This window comes from Gordionus sp. m RMFG-2023, chromosome 1, assembly GCF_954871325.1.
Source record: "Gordionus sp. m RMFG-2023 chromosome 1, tfGorSpeb1-WG-v2, whole genome shotgun sequence".
Classification (NCBI taxonomy): Eukaryota; Metazoa; Nematomorpha; class Gordioida; order Chordodea; family Parachordodidae; genus Gordionus; species Gordionus sp. m RMFG-2023.
In genome coordinates this window covers 36,940,119-36,957,389 of record NC_088775.1, presented here as the reverse complement: position 1 = coordinate 36,957,389, position 17,271 = coordinate 36,940,119, and the positions used below count along the sequence as shown (strand labels likewise).

At 27.5% G+C, this 17,271-nt stretch overlaps 1 protein-coding gene across 1 annotated transcript in view; it reads left to right on the top strand.

Annotated features, from left to right (window-relative positions):
• Positions 1-12,884, top strand: part of LOC135931623 (geranylgeranyl transferase type-2 subunit beta-like) — a 31,394-nt gene extending 18,510 nt beyond the window's left edge. The window contains exons 7-9 of the mRNA XM_065468859.1: positions 1,118-1,122; positions 2,223-2,283; positions 12,726-12,884. Of these exons, the coding sequence (XP_065324931.1) occupies positions 1,118-1,122; positions 2,223-2,283; positions 12,726-12,875 (216 nt within the window). The 3' untranslated portion in view covers positions 12,876-12,884. The remainder of the gene's footprint in view (positions 1-1,117; positions 1,123-2,222; positions 2,284-12,725) is intronic.
• Positions 12,885-17,271: the final 4,387 nt, after the last annotated feature.

Below are 17,271 nucleotides of genomic sequence, written 5' to 3'. Positions count from 1 at the left end.
TGAATTACAAATAAATATATAATACATTTAATCGACATAGTATGATATATATATATACATTAAAAATTTTTTAATTTTAACATATTAAAACTATTATATGTAGTGCGATCTATTTTTATAAATATAAAAATCGCAATATTTTTTAACATAGATATCCAGCTAAGCTAATTGTTGAAGAAATTATTCAAAAAAATAGTAAACGAATGATATTTCCAAAAAAAATTAAAATTGGAGATCATAGTCATTTCGATATATTAATATCAAATTTTCTACTGACCATAAGATGACCCATATTTTTTTTTAAAAAAATAATTTTTAGGTTTTCACCATAATTTTTAATTATTGACTTAGCTATTAATATTATATTCAATATTCGATAAACTAGTTATTTAACATAAGTAAAAAGTAAAAAAGGATGGACCTTTAACTCAGATTATCTCCGTTAATATAATTGCTAATGCGCTAACATTTTGTTTATGATCTAATGTAAACACATATAACCAGCTTACAACTTTTTATCGAAATTGAAAGGGGCTGCCGAAAATCTTGATTTTATTGCTCATTTGATGCACATTTGTATTTACAAGGCTGTTAAGACTGTTGGCCCACAGGACTACCTAAATTATTACTTATATCAAGGGTTGGCAAGTCGGTCAATTGACCGGTCAAATTCAACCAATTGAGCGGAGGATTATTTGACTAAAAAATCTGTATAAAAAAAATTAAAAATGTGTTTGAAAAAATAAGAACAATATAAATACATCAGATCACAATATTTCTTATTATTAGGTCTCCAATATCAAGGGGAGTATTTTACTAGTGAATTTGATTAAGTATGTATATACAAGAATTACCCATTTTACAAGGTGGTTATAATCTAAATATTTTAAGTGATATCATAAATTTCAGAAGTAAAAGCTGCATGTTTAATAGCAAATTATGGGGCAAGTAACTCCCATAAGAAACAATTAAATTCAGACTTCAAGTTAGTGGTATGAACTTTGCCCGCCATGCCAGAGAAGTGACATTAACTAATAATTCCTAGTTTTGCTTCTTCTTCAGAAAGAAATTAGTCAATTTGAGTTAATATTCTTACTACAGCAGAAATCGAATGAAGACTTTGTCAACAGAAAAATTGATTAAAAGTATTAAAGAAAAAGATAATATTGAATATGAATCAGAACACTCTGCCATGGAAAGCTAAACATAAGTTATTGAATGTCAATGAATTTAAAAAATATTATAAGATTAATATTATAGACTTTTACTATTATATACAAAATAAAGTTAATATTGGCTTAAAAAAAACATTTATTTGAATTTGACCGGCCAACTTATATCAATTTAAAAAAATATATTATATAAAGTGGTATTTTTTTTATTTTATTCAAGCCTAAATTACTATTTTATATCTACCCTGCAATTAAGTTATATTAATGTATCTATTTATATTCGTATGCTCAATATATTTTTATAGCTGTAATTTAATTGATATACAAAATTCTGAGTAATATTTTTTAATGCGTCTTTAGGATAAATTTATATGTATATTTTTTTAGCACCTTTGTAAAAAGTCTAAACGCTCCTGAATGCTTGACTTGATGCTTAGATATCAGGAATCGGCCGGGATTTCTACACCCTCCAAAATCAATGATAATGTTACCCCCTACTTCCTCCTACTTAATTAAAATTAGCATAAAAAGTAAATCCGAATCAAAACTACTCCATACCCTTCCCCCTCTAATTTTATCCAAATGCCGATAGCGCCTTGACAACTCCTACCCCGCTCCAATTTCAAAGACGATCTTGCGCCCCCACCCCTTAGTAGATGTTCCTGAAATTCGGGGACAAAATAATAATGATTATATATAAAGTATTTATGATTTTAAACATGGAAATTATGCTTATGCCCTTATCAATTTGTAAATTTATTTGGGGGCATTCCTGATATAAGGGAGTTGAAAAAAGTTAGTCGTGAAGAGTGATGAACGCGCTAAAAATAAAAAAGTATAATAGAAAACCATTCCTTATATATGTTATGACCATTATAATGACGACCTAAGTCTTACGTCTTAATAAATAGCATGATATAATTAACTTTGACCATTTTAAAAATAAAAAAACATTTAAATTAGTTTTTATTTGACTTATATGATGATTTGTTGTTATCATGTTCTCATTATTTATTATGATAAAACATGTATTTTTTATATATTGGAAAGATTTATACTGGCTTGTCAAGATGTCGAACTCGGCGGTTTCACCGACAGGCCTAGGGATATGGTAACAAAAAAATGAATTAGATTTAAATAGTAAAAAATTATTAGAAAGAAGATTAGCAAAAAAAAAGAATATAGTTATAACTAGGGCAAGGTAATTCAAAGTGAAACGAAAACTTTCGATTTTTTGAATATACAAAAAAAAAATTTTTATATCCAATTATTCGCCCTCGCGACACTTTAAAATATCAAGATATAATTATATGTAATTTACAATGCTGCTAGAGTAACTATTAGAAGTATCACGCTACATTTTTAAGTAACGATAGGTAACGGACCCTAATTTTTTATATAAATTAGGTAGCTATTTAATATCTCCGCTACCTTTTCATGTAGGTATTTCTAAAATTCTATTTAGCCATTCTTTTTTAAAAAAATCAATTAATATTTTAAAATTATGAATATAATTAATTTAAATTCTTTTATTTATTTCAGATACCTACAGAGATACCATTTGCACCACCGCGCCCGTATTTTTTTAAAAAAATAATTTCCGGCATGGCCCGGTTTTTAAAAAAAATTTTTACCAACCCGGGTATTTAAAAAAAAAATTTTTAGACCCGACCCGGGTTTATTTAAAAAATTAAAATACATTCCGGTCAATGTACCCGGGCTTAGAGTCGGCTTTCAGGTTGTTGATTTATGAATAATAGATAAATTAAACTATTATCTTCCCAGAAGTCTAAAATATTTGCATCTTTTTTAATTCTTTTGATATATGCAAATCTTATCTTATCTTATCTAGCACGTTGGTCATAGACCTGCCCAAAATGAGCGAACGTGAATTTTATGAAGGCCCACCCTTCATAAAATTATGCCGATTTTTTTTCTCAAGGATACCAACAAACCTTGTACCCAGTTGTAGTTTAACTAAATGAGTGGAACTCAGGGGCGGACTGGCGACGCTACGGCCTCGTGGGCATTTTTTTTATAGCGGCCTCATTTTTATGGGGGCTTCGCCCCCATACCCCTAATTTTGTTTAGCCCGGCCTTCGGCCGGGTTCCCTTAAATGGCTTCTGAATTATATGATTTTTATAACTTCTTATTTTTGAAAATAGGTACAAACGATGTACATTTTAAAAAAAAAGAATAATGACATGATACTCATATATATTTTATTTCATAAAATTGCACATCTAAAATCATATTTATTGCACATATATTTTATATTAGATATACAACAATAATGCACTATAAAATTAAATCATACATCACATGTTAATTATAAAATAATACATAATACTCAATATATAAAATCAATTAATTTCACTTAAAAAATTATTGCAATTATACAATATTGCACAGAAAATAAAATTGCTACCGCCGATCATATTGTAAATAGATATAAATATGATTTAAATAAAAGAATTAATATAAATTTTTAAGTTAATAAATCTCTCATTAACTTTGAACCATTGCACAAATAAACAAGAATATCTTTTAGTTCAATCTGCGCTAAAAGTTCCCGTTCAACTGACATCATTAAAAATGCTTCTAATTTTTCTTGTCCTATATTTGGTCTCAGCCTATTTTTTATAATTTTTAATTTACTAAATGTTCTCTCACTATTGACTTGCGTAAATGATAAAGTTAAAATGTATTCATATGCTAAAAATAAATTAGTGTAAGCACTTGTATGCATATTGTATCTTTTAATAATTTCGTACACACATATTAAACACTTATTACATCTATTATCACATCTTGAGTTATTATCATTTTGTAATATTTCATCTTCTTCATATGAATCCTCACTTGTACATACGATATCATTGTCCGTTTCATTTAATTCTTATACTAAATCTTTGAATACACTGGCAAATGAACACAATTCATTACGTAATTTAACACTCGATATATTTGCCAATTGTGCCAGTTTTTCTAACCTTTTCAGAAATATCTTTACTATTTATACCCTCAAAATGCCTTGGATGCAAATATTGCACATTCAAAATAAGCTCTTTATTCGCAGAAAATCGTTCCGACAAGCTGTTTATAATTTGATCAATTATAGGACGAAATACTTCGACCCTATGAAGGTCAAGCGATTCTTGAGGACGTTCATCTTGGCCTTCGTCACTATATATTCTCTTCACTCGTCCTATTCGATTTTTTGGCAGAGCAGTTTGTACCCAGATACTCTCTGGGAGCTTTAAATATGAAAGTGTTCCATTTAAATTATAAACCATTTTGTTGCTTTATTTTTAATTGAAGTAATAGTTATAGATGGCACAGAAGACTTGGCATCTTCTATCATTTTCCACGCTGATAAAATATCTAAATTCTTAGTTTGAAGATATAATGACAATGGCCCCATTATTTCAAAAATTTCTAAATATATTATAGAAGTATTTAGAGTCTTAAATTTACATAAATTATCAATCAAAGACTGTGCTTCTGGTGAGGGCTTTGCCTCAAATGATTTATTATCAATTATAAATTGTAAAGCACTTATCGTTATTGGAAGTAGGCTCTCTTTGCCATATATCCATCTAAGGGCTTTTTCATGTGGCCACCACCTTGTCTCTCCTATTTTTTGCAGTCTTCTCAACTTATTTTGGCCAGATGAGTTATTCTGTTTCACCCAAGCATCCATCCTTTTATATGATTCACCAAAGAAAGTTGCTAGTCTGTTCAACAATCCAAATAAATTTTTGCCTTCAACATTATGGCATGAATCACATATACATAGATTTAATATGTGACTATAACACCAAATATACAAACTACTTGGAGCCGCTAGCAACCCAACTAATTCACCCCGCATATTTGCCGCACCATCAAATGATTCTCCAATTATATTTCTCATTTGAATTCCATGTTTTAAAAAGCATTCACTCAAGATATCAAAAAATCCTTTTCCAGAAGAGTTTGTAACTTTTGTAAGTGCAAAGAGCCTTTCTGTTATTTTGCCATTATATATGTATCGTAGGCAAATAGTTGCTTGATCATAAACACTAATGTCTTTAATACTATCCATTTGCAAACTAAAACGTTTGTTACCAATCTCCTTTTTTATTAAATTCCTGATCTGATCAAGAACAACATCTATAACTTTGTTAACAGTTGTTATCGACAACAAGGTTATGAGAGAACCTCTTCCCTTTGATTATGATTTTTCAATGCCAGGCAGATTTAGCAGTACACAGCTTTGGCTTTATTGCACATTAGTTCTATTGTAATCCATTTTCTAGGTATTTTTTCATTCATTACCATTCGATAATATAATTTATCATATTTACTATTTATTGGTTGTATAGGATGTTGCATTAAGAATGCAAGTTTTTGTGGTATAGTAGCTGTTAATTGCAGCTTAAAATTTTCATGTTTATGCATACCCAATTCTGATCACTTTGTGAAATATCTAAAGGCAGTATTGATGTAGTTGCTTCTGACAAGTGTGAGGATAATAAAGATGGAATTGCTGTAATTGTAGATAATCTATTTTCAGGGTGTGTGAATGATTTATCTGCTGTAATGGTTGGTAATATAGTTATAGGTGGGTGTGGCAATGATTGAACTGATGCAATAATAAAAGAAGATGTTGCAGATAATGTAGTTGTTTCTGGTAGATGTGAATGGGAGGTAGTTGCTGATATTCCTAAAATAATAGATTTTTTAATATGAAGTACTAGTATTATAAATACTTGGTACTGATTTATCAAAGAAAGATAATTTAAGTTGTTTTGGATCAGCACTAGCTGCTTTGAGACAAGCAACATCTTTTTCTCTTAATTTTTCAGCTCCACCCTTAAATTTCCTTTTGGCATTTCTATGCATGATAATATAAAAAATTTATTATTATTAATTTATAACTTAAGGCTAAAAAAAATATTACAAGATGTGAACTGGAAATTCAAATAATTTTATAAAAATAAAAAAACATTAATTACTATCTATGAATATGAAATATAAATAAGTTGTTTACTTTTGACTTTTTACATACATTTCAAAAAATAGCTGTATAAATATTAAATTAGATTTGATTGCAAATGATTAGTAAATTGTTGCAACCAAATATTAGGTGAGATTTTAACAATCTGTGTTCGTTGAGTTAAGCTTAGTTAGTAATAATATAATAAAATAATAAATTAATATTAAAAGAAACTTTAGAAAATCAAATTGATCAAAAATTTATTTATTAAAATTATTATTACCTGGGTTTTATTTGATTTCTTTTCTTGAATTAAGAACAATACAATAACAAAAGTTTGCTATATTATTTCTACAATAAATTAATGTATAAAAATATAATATAATAAATTAATTAAAACTTAATTTACACTCTAATCGTAGTCAAGCTCAAAAGGAAGCGATTCACTTCATTCGAAAAAAAAACAAGGAAAAGCACGTGATAATATAGCGTCAAGCGACGATAGTAAATTACATGATAATTCTCAAGGAATGCGATATTAAAAATAAATGATAAGAGAAAATATTATGGACATAATAATATTTTTTTTTTCTAATCGGCCTCTTTTTTTATATTTTCCTCCGATCGGCCTCAAAATCGACATTTTCTCGCAGCCTCGTGGGCAAAATGCCCACCGGGTCTTATGGCCAGTCCGCCCCTGGTGGAACTTACCCTTTCCGATATTGTAATTTAAATAAATAATAATATAAGGCATATATATCTTATTTGTTTATTAATCTTGAATAGTTATATTCATGATAAGGAATGAGTTAAGAATATTTGAATCTATAGACATCAAAATTCCATTTCATTTGTTAGGTTATATTGTTCCAAAAGATGAACCGGAAAAACTTCGCCATTTGGGATGGATAGATGAAAGATGCTATGTTAATTTTCTTCTTCAAATAGCAATTTTTCAAAATCATTCAGATCATTTGTAGCTGAAATTAATGTTGATGCATTCAATAATTTAATGATTAATGTTTTTCTCACAATTTCGCTAAATTAACCTTAACACCCTCTTCCTGATCAATTGTTATTAAGATTTGATACTTGGGATCTAAATATAGTGAGGCAAGGGCGTCACTAGCCTTTACAATCTCAGTGGGCTCAAAAATATTTTTTTTAAATGAATTTTTTTAGCTAATTTCAAAATTCTCTTTTTTATGCGATTCCCCCCCCCCAATGACGCTACTGTAGTGAGGTATATGGATTATTAATATTTAAATAAGTTTCCTCTTTAAATCTCGTATGCCCTAATACCTCATTGGAAAAATTATTATCTATTTTTAACAATTCTAAACGGCATTTTACCCAAATACCATAAAAATTGGAGAGGCCTTTTGCTCCGATTATAGTCTCAAGGTTGTCATCTTAAGTGGTTTCAAAACTTCAATTATATTAGCTATTAAATCCCATTCTGTTTCCTCTAGATAACTACCGATGTTGTAGCAGAGTTCATATAAGAAGCTATCAATTTTAACAATCGATCCAGCATATCGTAAATCGATATGCATCTTACAATCAATTATTGCCATAGGTTTTTTCAGTGATTTCAAGATTCTAACTATTGCTAAATTAAATGAAGAAATGGTGGATATGGGCCAATTATAAGATATAACTCCAAAGGTTTATAACATTAGATGTGCAGCTCATACATTACAGTTAGCAATTAAAGACAAGTTATGAGAAATTAATTATTGACCGAGCAAGGCAAGATGTAAAATTTTATGGGACTATTCAATTTCAACAATATTGTTCAAAATTTCATAATGGGTTTACCTGAGTTTATACAAGATTCTAATCTGAGCCCATGTTTATAAAAACAAATAGCTTTAGTTTAGGGCTATATTTCTATAACAAATATTAAGTATGCTTGATACATCCATTTTGTAAAAAAAAAATACAAATTTATTTTGTGATAAGGATATATTTTGAAAATTAAATTTATTCTATTCCTTTCACTTCGTGCTTATTTATTTAAATTTTAAAATCGAAATGAAATTAAGAGGGTACGCTTGATATAGAAATTATAGAACAAGTTCCCGAAGTGTTTAAATTATATCAGGAGTATTTTACATAGATGAAAAATCAAGATACTGATATTCTGTCAGTCTGCTATTTTTTTGCTAATAAATGTGGTTGAAACAAGAGAGGAACACAATGATAAAACATAAACTAATCCGTAAATTAGGAGTTATGTATTTTGTCATCTTCATTCTGAACATTTTAATTACCTAACAAAATGAGAACATCTTGTGTTCTAGGTTTTTGATGATATTTTTAATGAGGATAATAAAAATATTGATTATATATATACAAGCATAAATCCCGTCGAGAATGACGGGTGAATCATAATTTTGTCCTCTATTTAATTGCTGAAGAATCAAAATTTTGGTTTATGGCTATATAAAAAATGAAAATAATATTTAAAATTTTACCATAAAAGTAGGCATCACATATTTCCAAATTTGAGAAAGATGCAAGATTATAAACATCGTTTGGTATATCTCAGTACTCAGTAGGAATTTCTTATAGCAACAAATCATAATCTTAGACTTGAATTTTTATGAATCAAAATTCATTAAAATATATAGTACCTTTATAAAAGATTATTTTAATGATATTTCCTATATTCTTATCATCTATATTTGGGGGTGAGTTATAAATTTCATGAGCAGTGTTTGAGATTACAGATCATTATTCATTTAATGTTTATTTCCATTATATTTTTATATAAAATATATAGGAAAACATTTAGTAGCTAGATTTTACACTATTATCATCCAAAAGCATGTTTAAAAAAGGCAGAGTATAATTGCTCAAAAAAAATCTTCAAAGATTATGATATCTGAAAATTTTTTAAAATGAAGATTTTTTGAGAATACTCAAACTGAATTTACAACCAAATTTTACTTATAATTCCAAGTTATTTTTGTAAAAAATCTTTAGAAGTAGTTTTTTGTTTTTATCAAAAAAAAATTATAAGTTAATCTTCTATGACTTTTATGTATTAACAGTATTTTATTCCCGTATCGCAAATCTCCACATGCAGCAAGTTACTCCAGCATCATTATTATTAAGACGGGAGTTTTTAGGACCCTTTTCGAAATTAATACATGAAGGGTTTAAATATAACTTAATAATGAGGAACTAAAAACGTTTCAAGATAAAGATACGGTATGGAATCAACCCAGTTGGTTACCTGGAGAAATAAGAGATCGAGTTAGTCCAACGACATATATTTACAATGCCTTAAGCTATAGGGAAAAGACATTTGAATCACTTACGGAATAGATTTATCACAAATAAAGATATTACGACTAACCAGGAAAATATAAGGGAAAGTGTATTGAGCTCTGAACCATCAATTTTCTACAACGGAATAATAACGAATGAACATATGAAATAAAAGAAAAGTCTTCACCTTACCTAACGAAACTGAAAAGCACCGGAAAATTTTTGCCAGGTGATGGATAGTGTTATATTTGAATATGATATATTATATTAACGTTCTATAATTTATTATTGTACATAAGCATAATTTGAATAGTTTTTTTTATCATATTTCTTAAGTATTATCTTAACATTGTTTAAGTTTTTATTTTATAATTTGAATATACTTTTTATCACTTTGTTTAAGAGATTAACATATTAAGTTTCGGCTATAAAAGAACCAGCATATAAAAAGTCATTTTTATATTTCAAAATATTTGATTCAAATTCTATTACTTCTCAAACACAACAATATTTATTAAACAATAGAGTTGTACTACAAATAAAATTAATTCATAACTTAGTGGTGGTTTCGATATACTTTTTTTACAAAGTGTCGTTAGTTAAAACATTTTATCCATGTATGCATCTCTCAATTGTTTCATGCTGGCTGTTACTTCATAAGCAGGGTTTGGCAAATCTTTGAATACAAATACTTTTCAAAATCTTGTATCTAAAAGATACAAGAGACACTCAATATTTATATAATTTATTATTAAAAACCGCGATAATTAATATATTATGAATATTTGTGAAAATTATGTAAATAAATTTAGGAAAATGGACATGGACACTACTATATATTTTTTTATAAAATGCCAAATAAGACTCAATTCATAGATATGCGGCCACAATCAGTGGCATAGCCAGGATTCGCCCAATAGGGGCACGGTACAAAACGCAATTGATTCACACGATTAAAATTGCAATTTTTACTCATTAATTCGGCGAGTATAATCAATAATCTCGAAACTATTTTCTAGATCTGGTTTACCACGTTACATTGTTTAAGATAATAGTACACTATTTACCTCACCTGAATTTGAAACTTTTCTTTTGACAATATTAGGCATTAGCGGTATAAAGCGATGGAACTTTTATGTAGAGAGCAGAACTTCGGATCTGTTAAATTTAGCAGATGTTTTGATAACTCCTATGAACACTCAAGATTCAAAGACGTATGAATGCCCTCTTTAGATGATTTTTCATAACCATGGGACTCTGAACAACGAGGAGCTTTCAAAGCGAGAACTTATTAAAAATTCGTTTTGGAAGCAAAAATATTATAAAAATAAGAATTTGTGACTCAAAGGGCAAGGGTTGAAAACGTAAGACCTCTGGTTGGCATGCAGGAATTATATTACAGAAAAAATTGATGTAGTATCAGACAGCATAGTAAAGATCAAGCAAGCAGATTTTTTTACAGTTGGATTTTATATGATCAAAGCTATAAACAATGGGGAATAAAATTTTATACCATCTTATTCATGTGATTTCTTTATTCATAGTAAAAAGGAATACCTTCATATTTTTATTTAAATACTTAAATAAGGAAATTTCATTACAAAAATTAAATTTACATTTTGAAAAGATAGGTCTTATTATAAAATACAGGAATTGTAATTACTTGCATAGTTACGGATTAAAACATGTTGAGAATGAGGAATACTATTGGTATGAATTCTCATTTAGAGAATACGTTAATTCAGATGTTTGTTTATATTGAATACTCTAGTTATTTCAAGATATGAAGTCTAATGGTAAATACCATATATAGAAATCCGACAAATTGGCAAATTAATTTAACAAAAAGTTATAAATATTACTATCAAAGATCTTTAACTAATTTGAATCACAAAACCTTGGATTTGTTTCAAAATAATCACTGAACATAGTGTTAAACAATGACTGGCACAACTGGTATTAATATTGTACACTAAACCAAATCATAAACGTTTAGTCAAATAGTGGTCCCTTCCATATTAACTCGAATTTTTGGAGATCCTAATATAAAAAGATTTCTGTCGATAATACAAAAATAATTATAATATCCAGTCAATTCTTTAGTGTAACAGATTCTACGGAAAGAATGTTTGCCTCCTTTCGTCTACGTTAATTAAAATTTAGAAACAGACTAACTAGAAAACTGGAAAATTAGTTTTTCTTTTTAAATATTATGATAAAATACTTTATCTATAAATTTGCGTTATAAAATATAAAATCAAATAAATTGAATGGAAATTTTTAGGGAAGGCCACTAAATTTTCATTTATTAAATTACTTAAAATCAGTTTAAATAATATCCATAAGGTATTTGTAATAAAATGTCAGGTGATTTATAAGTAATGTTTTGATAATTTTAAGGCCATGTCCTATTTTAAAATAATGCCAAAAAGTTTAAAACTTTTGCAAATTTTAATGAAATCGTATGTTTAATTTATAAAATTTTCTAGAATTATATTTTGTGCATGTTTATATTTAAGATAGCTTATTTATTCATTTTCATTAAAGTTTCGAAAGTTTGTGAATTTAATTTTTTGATGTTTTGGACATAGCCTAAATTGAAAATTTAATGATATTTTAATTTGAAATCTTTCATTTAATTGAAAATTTAATGATATTTTAATTTGAAATCTTTCATTTTCACACTGAATTGAATATAACCATTATTTTAATTTTTTAAATATAAGAAAAGTTTAATAAAAAATCAGGTGAAAAATATTTACTAATCATTTTCAAATCATATTTTGTAATAAATATAAAATAGAGAATAAAATAAATATTTTGAGTTTGATTATAAACTCCTTTTTTTAATGGGCCTCAGAGCCGGGCTCTGATACAAATGTTTTTTCTACCGACCCGCGGACGTGCTCAGACCAAAATAAAAATCGATATTGCATATCACTAATAGATAAATATAAAATAATGACGTATTTAAATAAGTAATATCAAAACGCTTACTACGTTATTAAGACGAATTCAATTTGTAATGGGGAGAACTAGTAACAGTAATGCATTTTAATTGAATATTAAATTCATTCTATTTTTTAAATATTTTTTATTGTTTTGGATATCATTCGTTTTTATACCTTGGAAATAAATTATAATATACTTTCTACTAATAAAATTATAACTTGATATCTTACAGTTTGAACGTCATTTTTAACAGTTAGATTTTGATAATTGATTTAGATATAAATTTAAAATTTGATCAATTCACTTATAAAAATTTTAAAAAATGTTTCTTTATTTGCAGCCCGACCCTTTCCACACCGTTTTTGGTATATCCGGATTATCTTTGTTAGGCACGTATCCCCGCAATATATTACCAATAAATCCGATATTTTGCTTGCCACAGCATATATTGCCTTCTCACCTTCAATATCAAATATTACCGCCTACTTAAATTCTCGTTATAAAAATAAAAAATTTTCGATATAATTATGGTTCCTTTTTGGAATACAATTAACCATGTATAATATTTTCTCCTTATAGTTTATTTTTTAAAAATCTTGTTCTTTTATATTTTAAACACGAATTTAGAAACGATAATAATTAAACTATTATATTTTTATCAAACCTAAATGAAAAGTTAAAATTAGAAATTGTAATTTAATTCGTTTTTTAAATGTAATTCTTTTCTTTTTTCCATTTTAAAATTTGTAAATAATATGTTCGCTATAATACTTATGATTTTAAGTATTGTTACCCTCTATCAAATAACCGTATATTTATTAATTGTCATTGACAAAATTGCTTAATAAACTATTACTTATTAAAAAAAATTTAATCATTCATCAGAGTCTTTTACCCAAGAACGTCATTCTAATCATATGGGGTTAGATTTATGGCTCAATAGTATGACCATTTAGCCTCCTCCCTCTCTTCTCATGTGCTTTTTTAGAATAAAAATTTGTATACCCACCCCCCCCCTCCCCTTGATTATTTAAAGAAAATTATTTCACTTTTTTTTATACACAATTATATATTTTAAATTGATAAATTTAATTAATTAAAAGTTTCTTTCCTCATTAATATTAAATTTTTCCCCGTTATTATGTTCAGAATAATATCCGGAAATATTCGGTGAAATATATAATGGGAATCGGCTAGATTTAGCTTATTTTTTATTGGCTTACTTAGTCTACTAATTAGTCGATAAAATGGGTAATTAACCGTGGCCGTTTTAATTGGCTCAGCTTAGAGCCACTTTAAAACGACTCATGTTATATAAAGCTTTTAATCAAAAATTTGCTCTTGTTTATTTTTAAGATAAAAACTTCTCACTTTTTTGGATGGTAATTCCCTTCAATATATCTCCTTCCACTTTATATGTTCATAGAATCCATTTTATTTAATTTTACTATATTGGCTTAAACCTTGTGGGCCCATTGGAATTTTGATCTTCTTTTTCGTTTACCAATCACTTCTAAAAGTAACCTTGTTTCCTATATAGTTTTTATCGTATATCCTAACTCTGTTCACAAATCTTTGTTTTATTGGATACTCCCTTTAAACTTCCTATCATATTTGTATTTCGTGTTCTATCCTTATTTAAACCCTAGTTATCGTTATTAACATTCTCATCTCTATTGTCTGTAAACTTCTTTCGTCTGTTTCCTTGCTGGGCTTTGTTTCCGAAGATACTATGTACCTGTATATTTTCCTAATTAGTGTGTGGAATTCTTTTGTTAAAGAGCACTCTGGATAAATTTACACACCTGTGCCATCCTTGAATAAAAAATAATCTTAACTTATATTTATTTGTAAAGACACGGGGAAAAGTCTTGTCTAAAATAGAATATTAGACATCGATATTGAGAGGAATTAGTAGGGATTTAGCCCAATTTAAAAATAAGGATATAATTTATCAAGCGAATATTTCTTTATTTTAACAATTAAGCTTAAAATAAAATCTGTTAATATCAAAAAAATAATTTTCTCATGAGCTTTATATCAGGGGCGTCGCTAGCCTTTACAATCTTAGGGCGCTCAACTAAAAATTTTTTATGAGACTTCACTTCCCATACCTTCCCGCCCACCCCCCTAATTTGCGGGCCTTCGGCCGGATTTTATATTAATATATTATACTTTTTAAAATTTGCTAACTAAACAATTATTCTGAATTTCATATTTTGTCATTTATTTATTATGCATACAAAATAAACTAATCAGGGGCGTCGCTAGCCTTTACAATCTCAGGGTGCTCAGCTAAAAAAAAATTTATGGGGGCTTCGCCCCCTACCCCCTAAATTTGTTGGCCTTTGGCCCGCTTTTGCCGGCCTTCGGCCGGGTTTTATATTAATATATTATACATTTTTAAAATATGCTAACTCTAGACAATTATTCTGAATTATTTTGTCATTTATGATATTTTGCATACAAAATAAACTAGCATATAAATAATTAAAACAATACAATAAATTTCTAAAAGTAATATTTTTTAATACAAAATCTATTTATTACAGTATAAAATATTTTTGATTGCTGATATAAAAAAATTTTGCGTAAATAATTACAAGTGATAAAAAAGGTTAATTAATTCATACATATGCCTCAATTGATAATGGTTTTTAAAAACCACATAAGGCTATATAATTCTAGCAAGTTACATTGACAAAAGGTCATGACACTCACGATGGTAACCCATATCAGAATTTATTATGTTAGATAAATTGATAAAACAAAAACAGTAAAAATCTTTAGAAGAAATTATGCAAATATATTGAAGTTTTGAGTTATTTACACGGCAAGGAAGCCATATTAGAAATGAGATTGTAATAATATCAAAAATATATTCATATAAATTTAGCTCAAAACTGTTTTTCAAAGAAGAAGAAAATAGCTTTCCTAAAAACACGTAAAAAAAAGAAAAGAAATCGAATTTATTACATCCATTGTGGGATGAATAATAAGAAATTTAATTTTAATAATATATTTAATAAATAGATGTTAAATAATTAAATGCAAATTGTTACTTATATTTATTATCAAAAGCATTATTTTTAAAATTTTAAAATTATTAACTGTAATATATTATATAACTGTCAAAAATGTCTGTAAAAATTGGCATTTTACATAATATTTTATAAATAATTATATATTATAAAGGATTATAAACTATTTATCTACTTACTTTTTATAAATAAATATCTTATACTCATTTGGATTTAGACCTTGAAAATAATTTTAGGAAGAGAAATGAAAATTATAATTAAAAATCTAAATGTAGTTGATTAGTGTTTTGAACTCGGCTAATTACAATATTAAATTTGTTAATTTTCAATTAATAAATGATTATATTTATTTAAGGTTATATAATAATTTAAATAATAAAAGTCAATTAAGCTTCAACTGTTAATGCTAAATTAATATTTAGTTATTGATATATTTGTAGTGTTTCTCTCCCTTATTAACACTTTTTAATAATAAAAAGAAACGATCAACTCTTTCAACGCAATTTTCTTATTTAAAAAAAAAAACTTACGTTAACTCCTTTTTTTTTTACAACTTCCTTTTTTTTTATCTTTAATTAATTTTATTTTCTAAAAATTTTATCAAAAAAATATAATAAAATAAAACAAAAATTTTCTTTTTTCAACAACAATAATAATAATAATAATAATTTCAATATTATAATTTTTTTTTAAATAAAATCAATAAAATGTCATTTACGCAATCAATAAAATGTAAAATGTAATATAAGATAATTATAATACGCCGCCATCAACAGAAGACCATCTCTTCACTCCCCCCTCAGGAAGGCGTCCAATTCTAAATCTGTCATCTCTAAATCCACTATATCGGGTGCTTCCACCCCATTGCTTGTATTATCAACTGCTTCCGCTACCGTAGGCGCCACCCTTGACACAGGTACCTCCTGTATTACTGGTCCCGTCTGGATATCCCGAGTTGGCCGTCTTTCTAGTTGTCGCCTCGGTTTCCGTGGACACCGATCTTGTAGGTGGTCTCGGGATTGGCAGAGATAACAAGTCCGTGGAGGATTCCGTCCTCTTCGTATCGGGCTGGATTGAACCGCCGGCGTAGGGAATTCGGATAATCGCTCCTCAGTATTTTGCGTGAATACACTTATTCTGATGATCATTCCGGGTAAATATATAAACTTATGTACTAGCATTTTTAAATTTTAAAAATTCTTCTTAAAAAAAAAATGTTAATTTTCAAAAAAAATATTTTAATTATAAAGAAAATAATTTTCAAAAATACTTTAATTATATAAAAAAAATTATGATATAAACGCCAATTTCTTCTATTCAAAACATCGTGACACCCCATAATTATTCTGCCAACACTTGCCACGCTCGTAAATTTTAACATCTCTTGTAATTTTTTCTCCACAAACATCCCAAATTTTACATTTTTTTCCTTGTGTTCAATTACAAACAACCCCTTTTTTTTTACAACGACCTTGTTCACAACTCTTTTTACTCCACAAATTGATTAATTAATTATAAAAATTAATTTCCTAAAAAAAAAATTTTAAATAAATTAAACAACCCGTAATAAGAAAACATCCCATAATTAAATAAATTAGACAACTCGTAATAAGAAAACATCCCATAATTAAATAAATTAGACAACTCGTAATAAGAAAACATCCCTTAATAAGATATAGATACTGTTACTGACCACAGTGATATATCTTAATTAACCCCTTCTATATTTAATCCAAATGATATATTTAAATCAACTCCGGTAATTAGACACCCCGTAATAATATATAAATACTGTTGTCAACCCACGCAATATATTTTGGTCAACTCCCTTAAGAAGAAAACCCT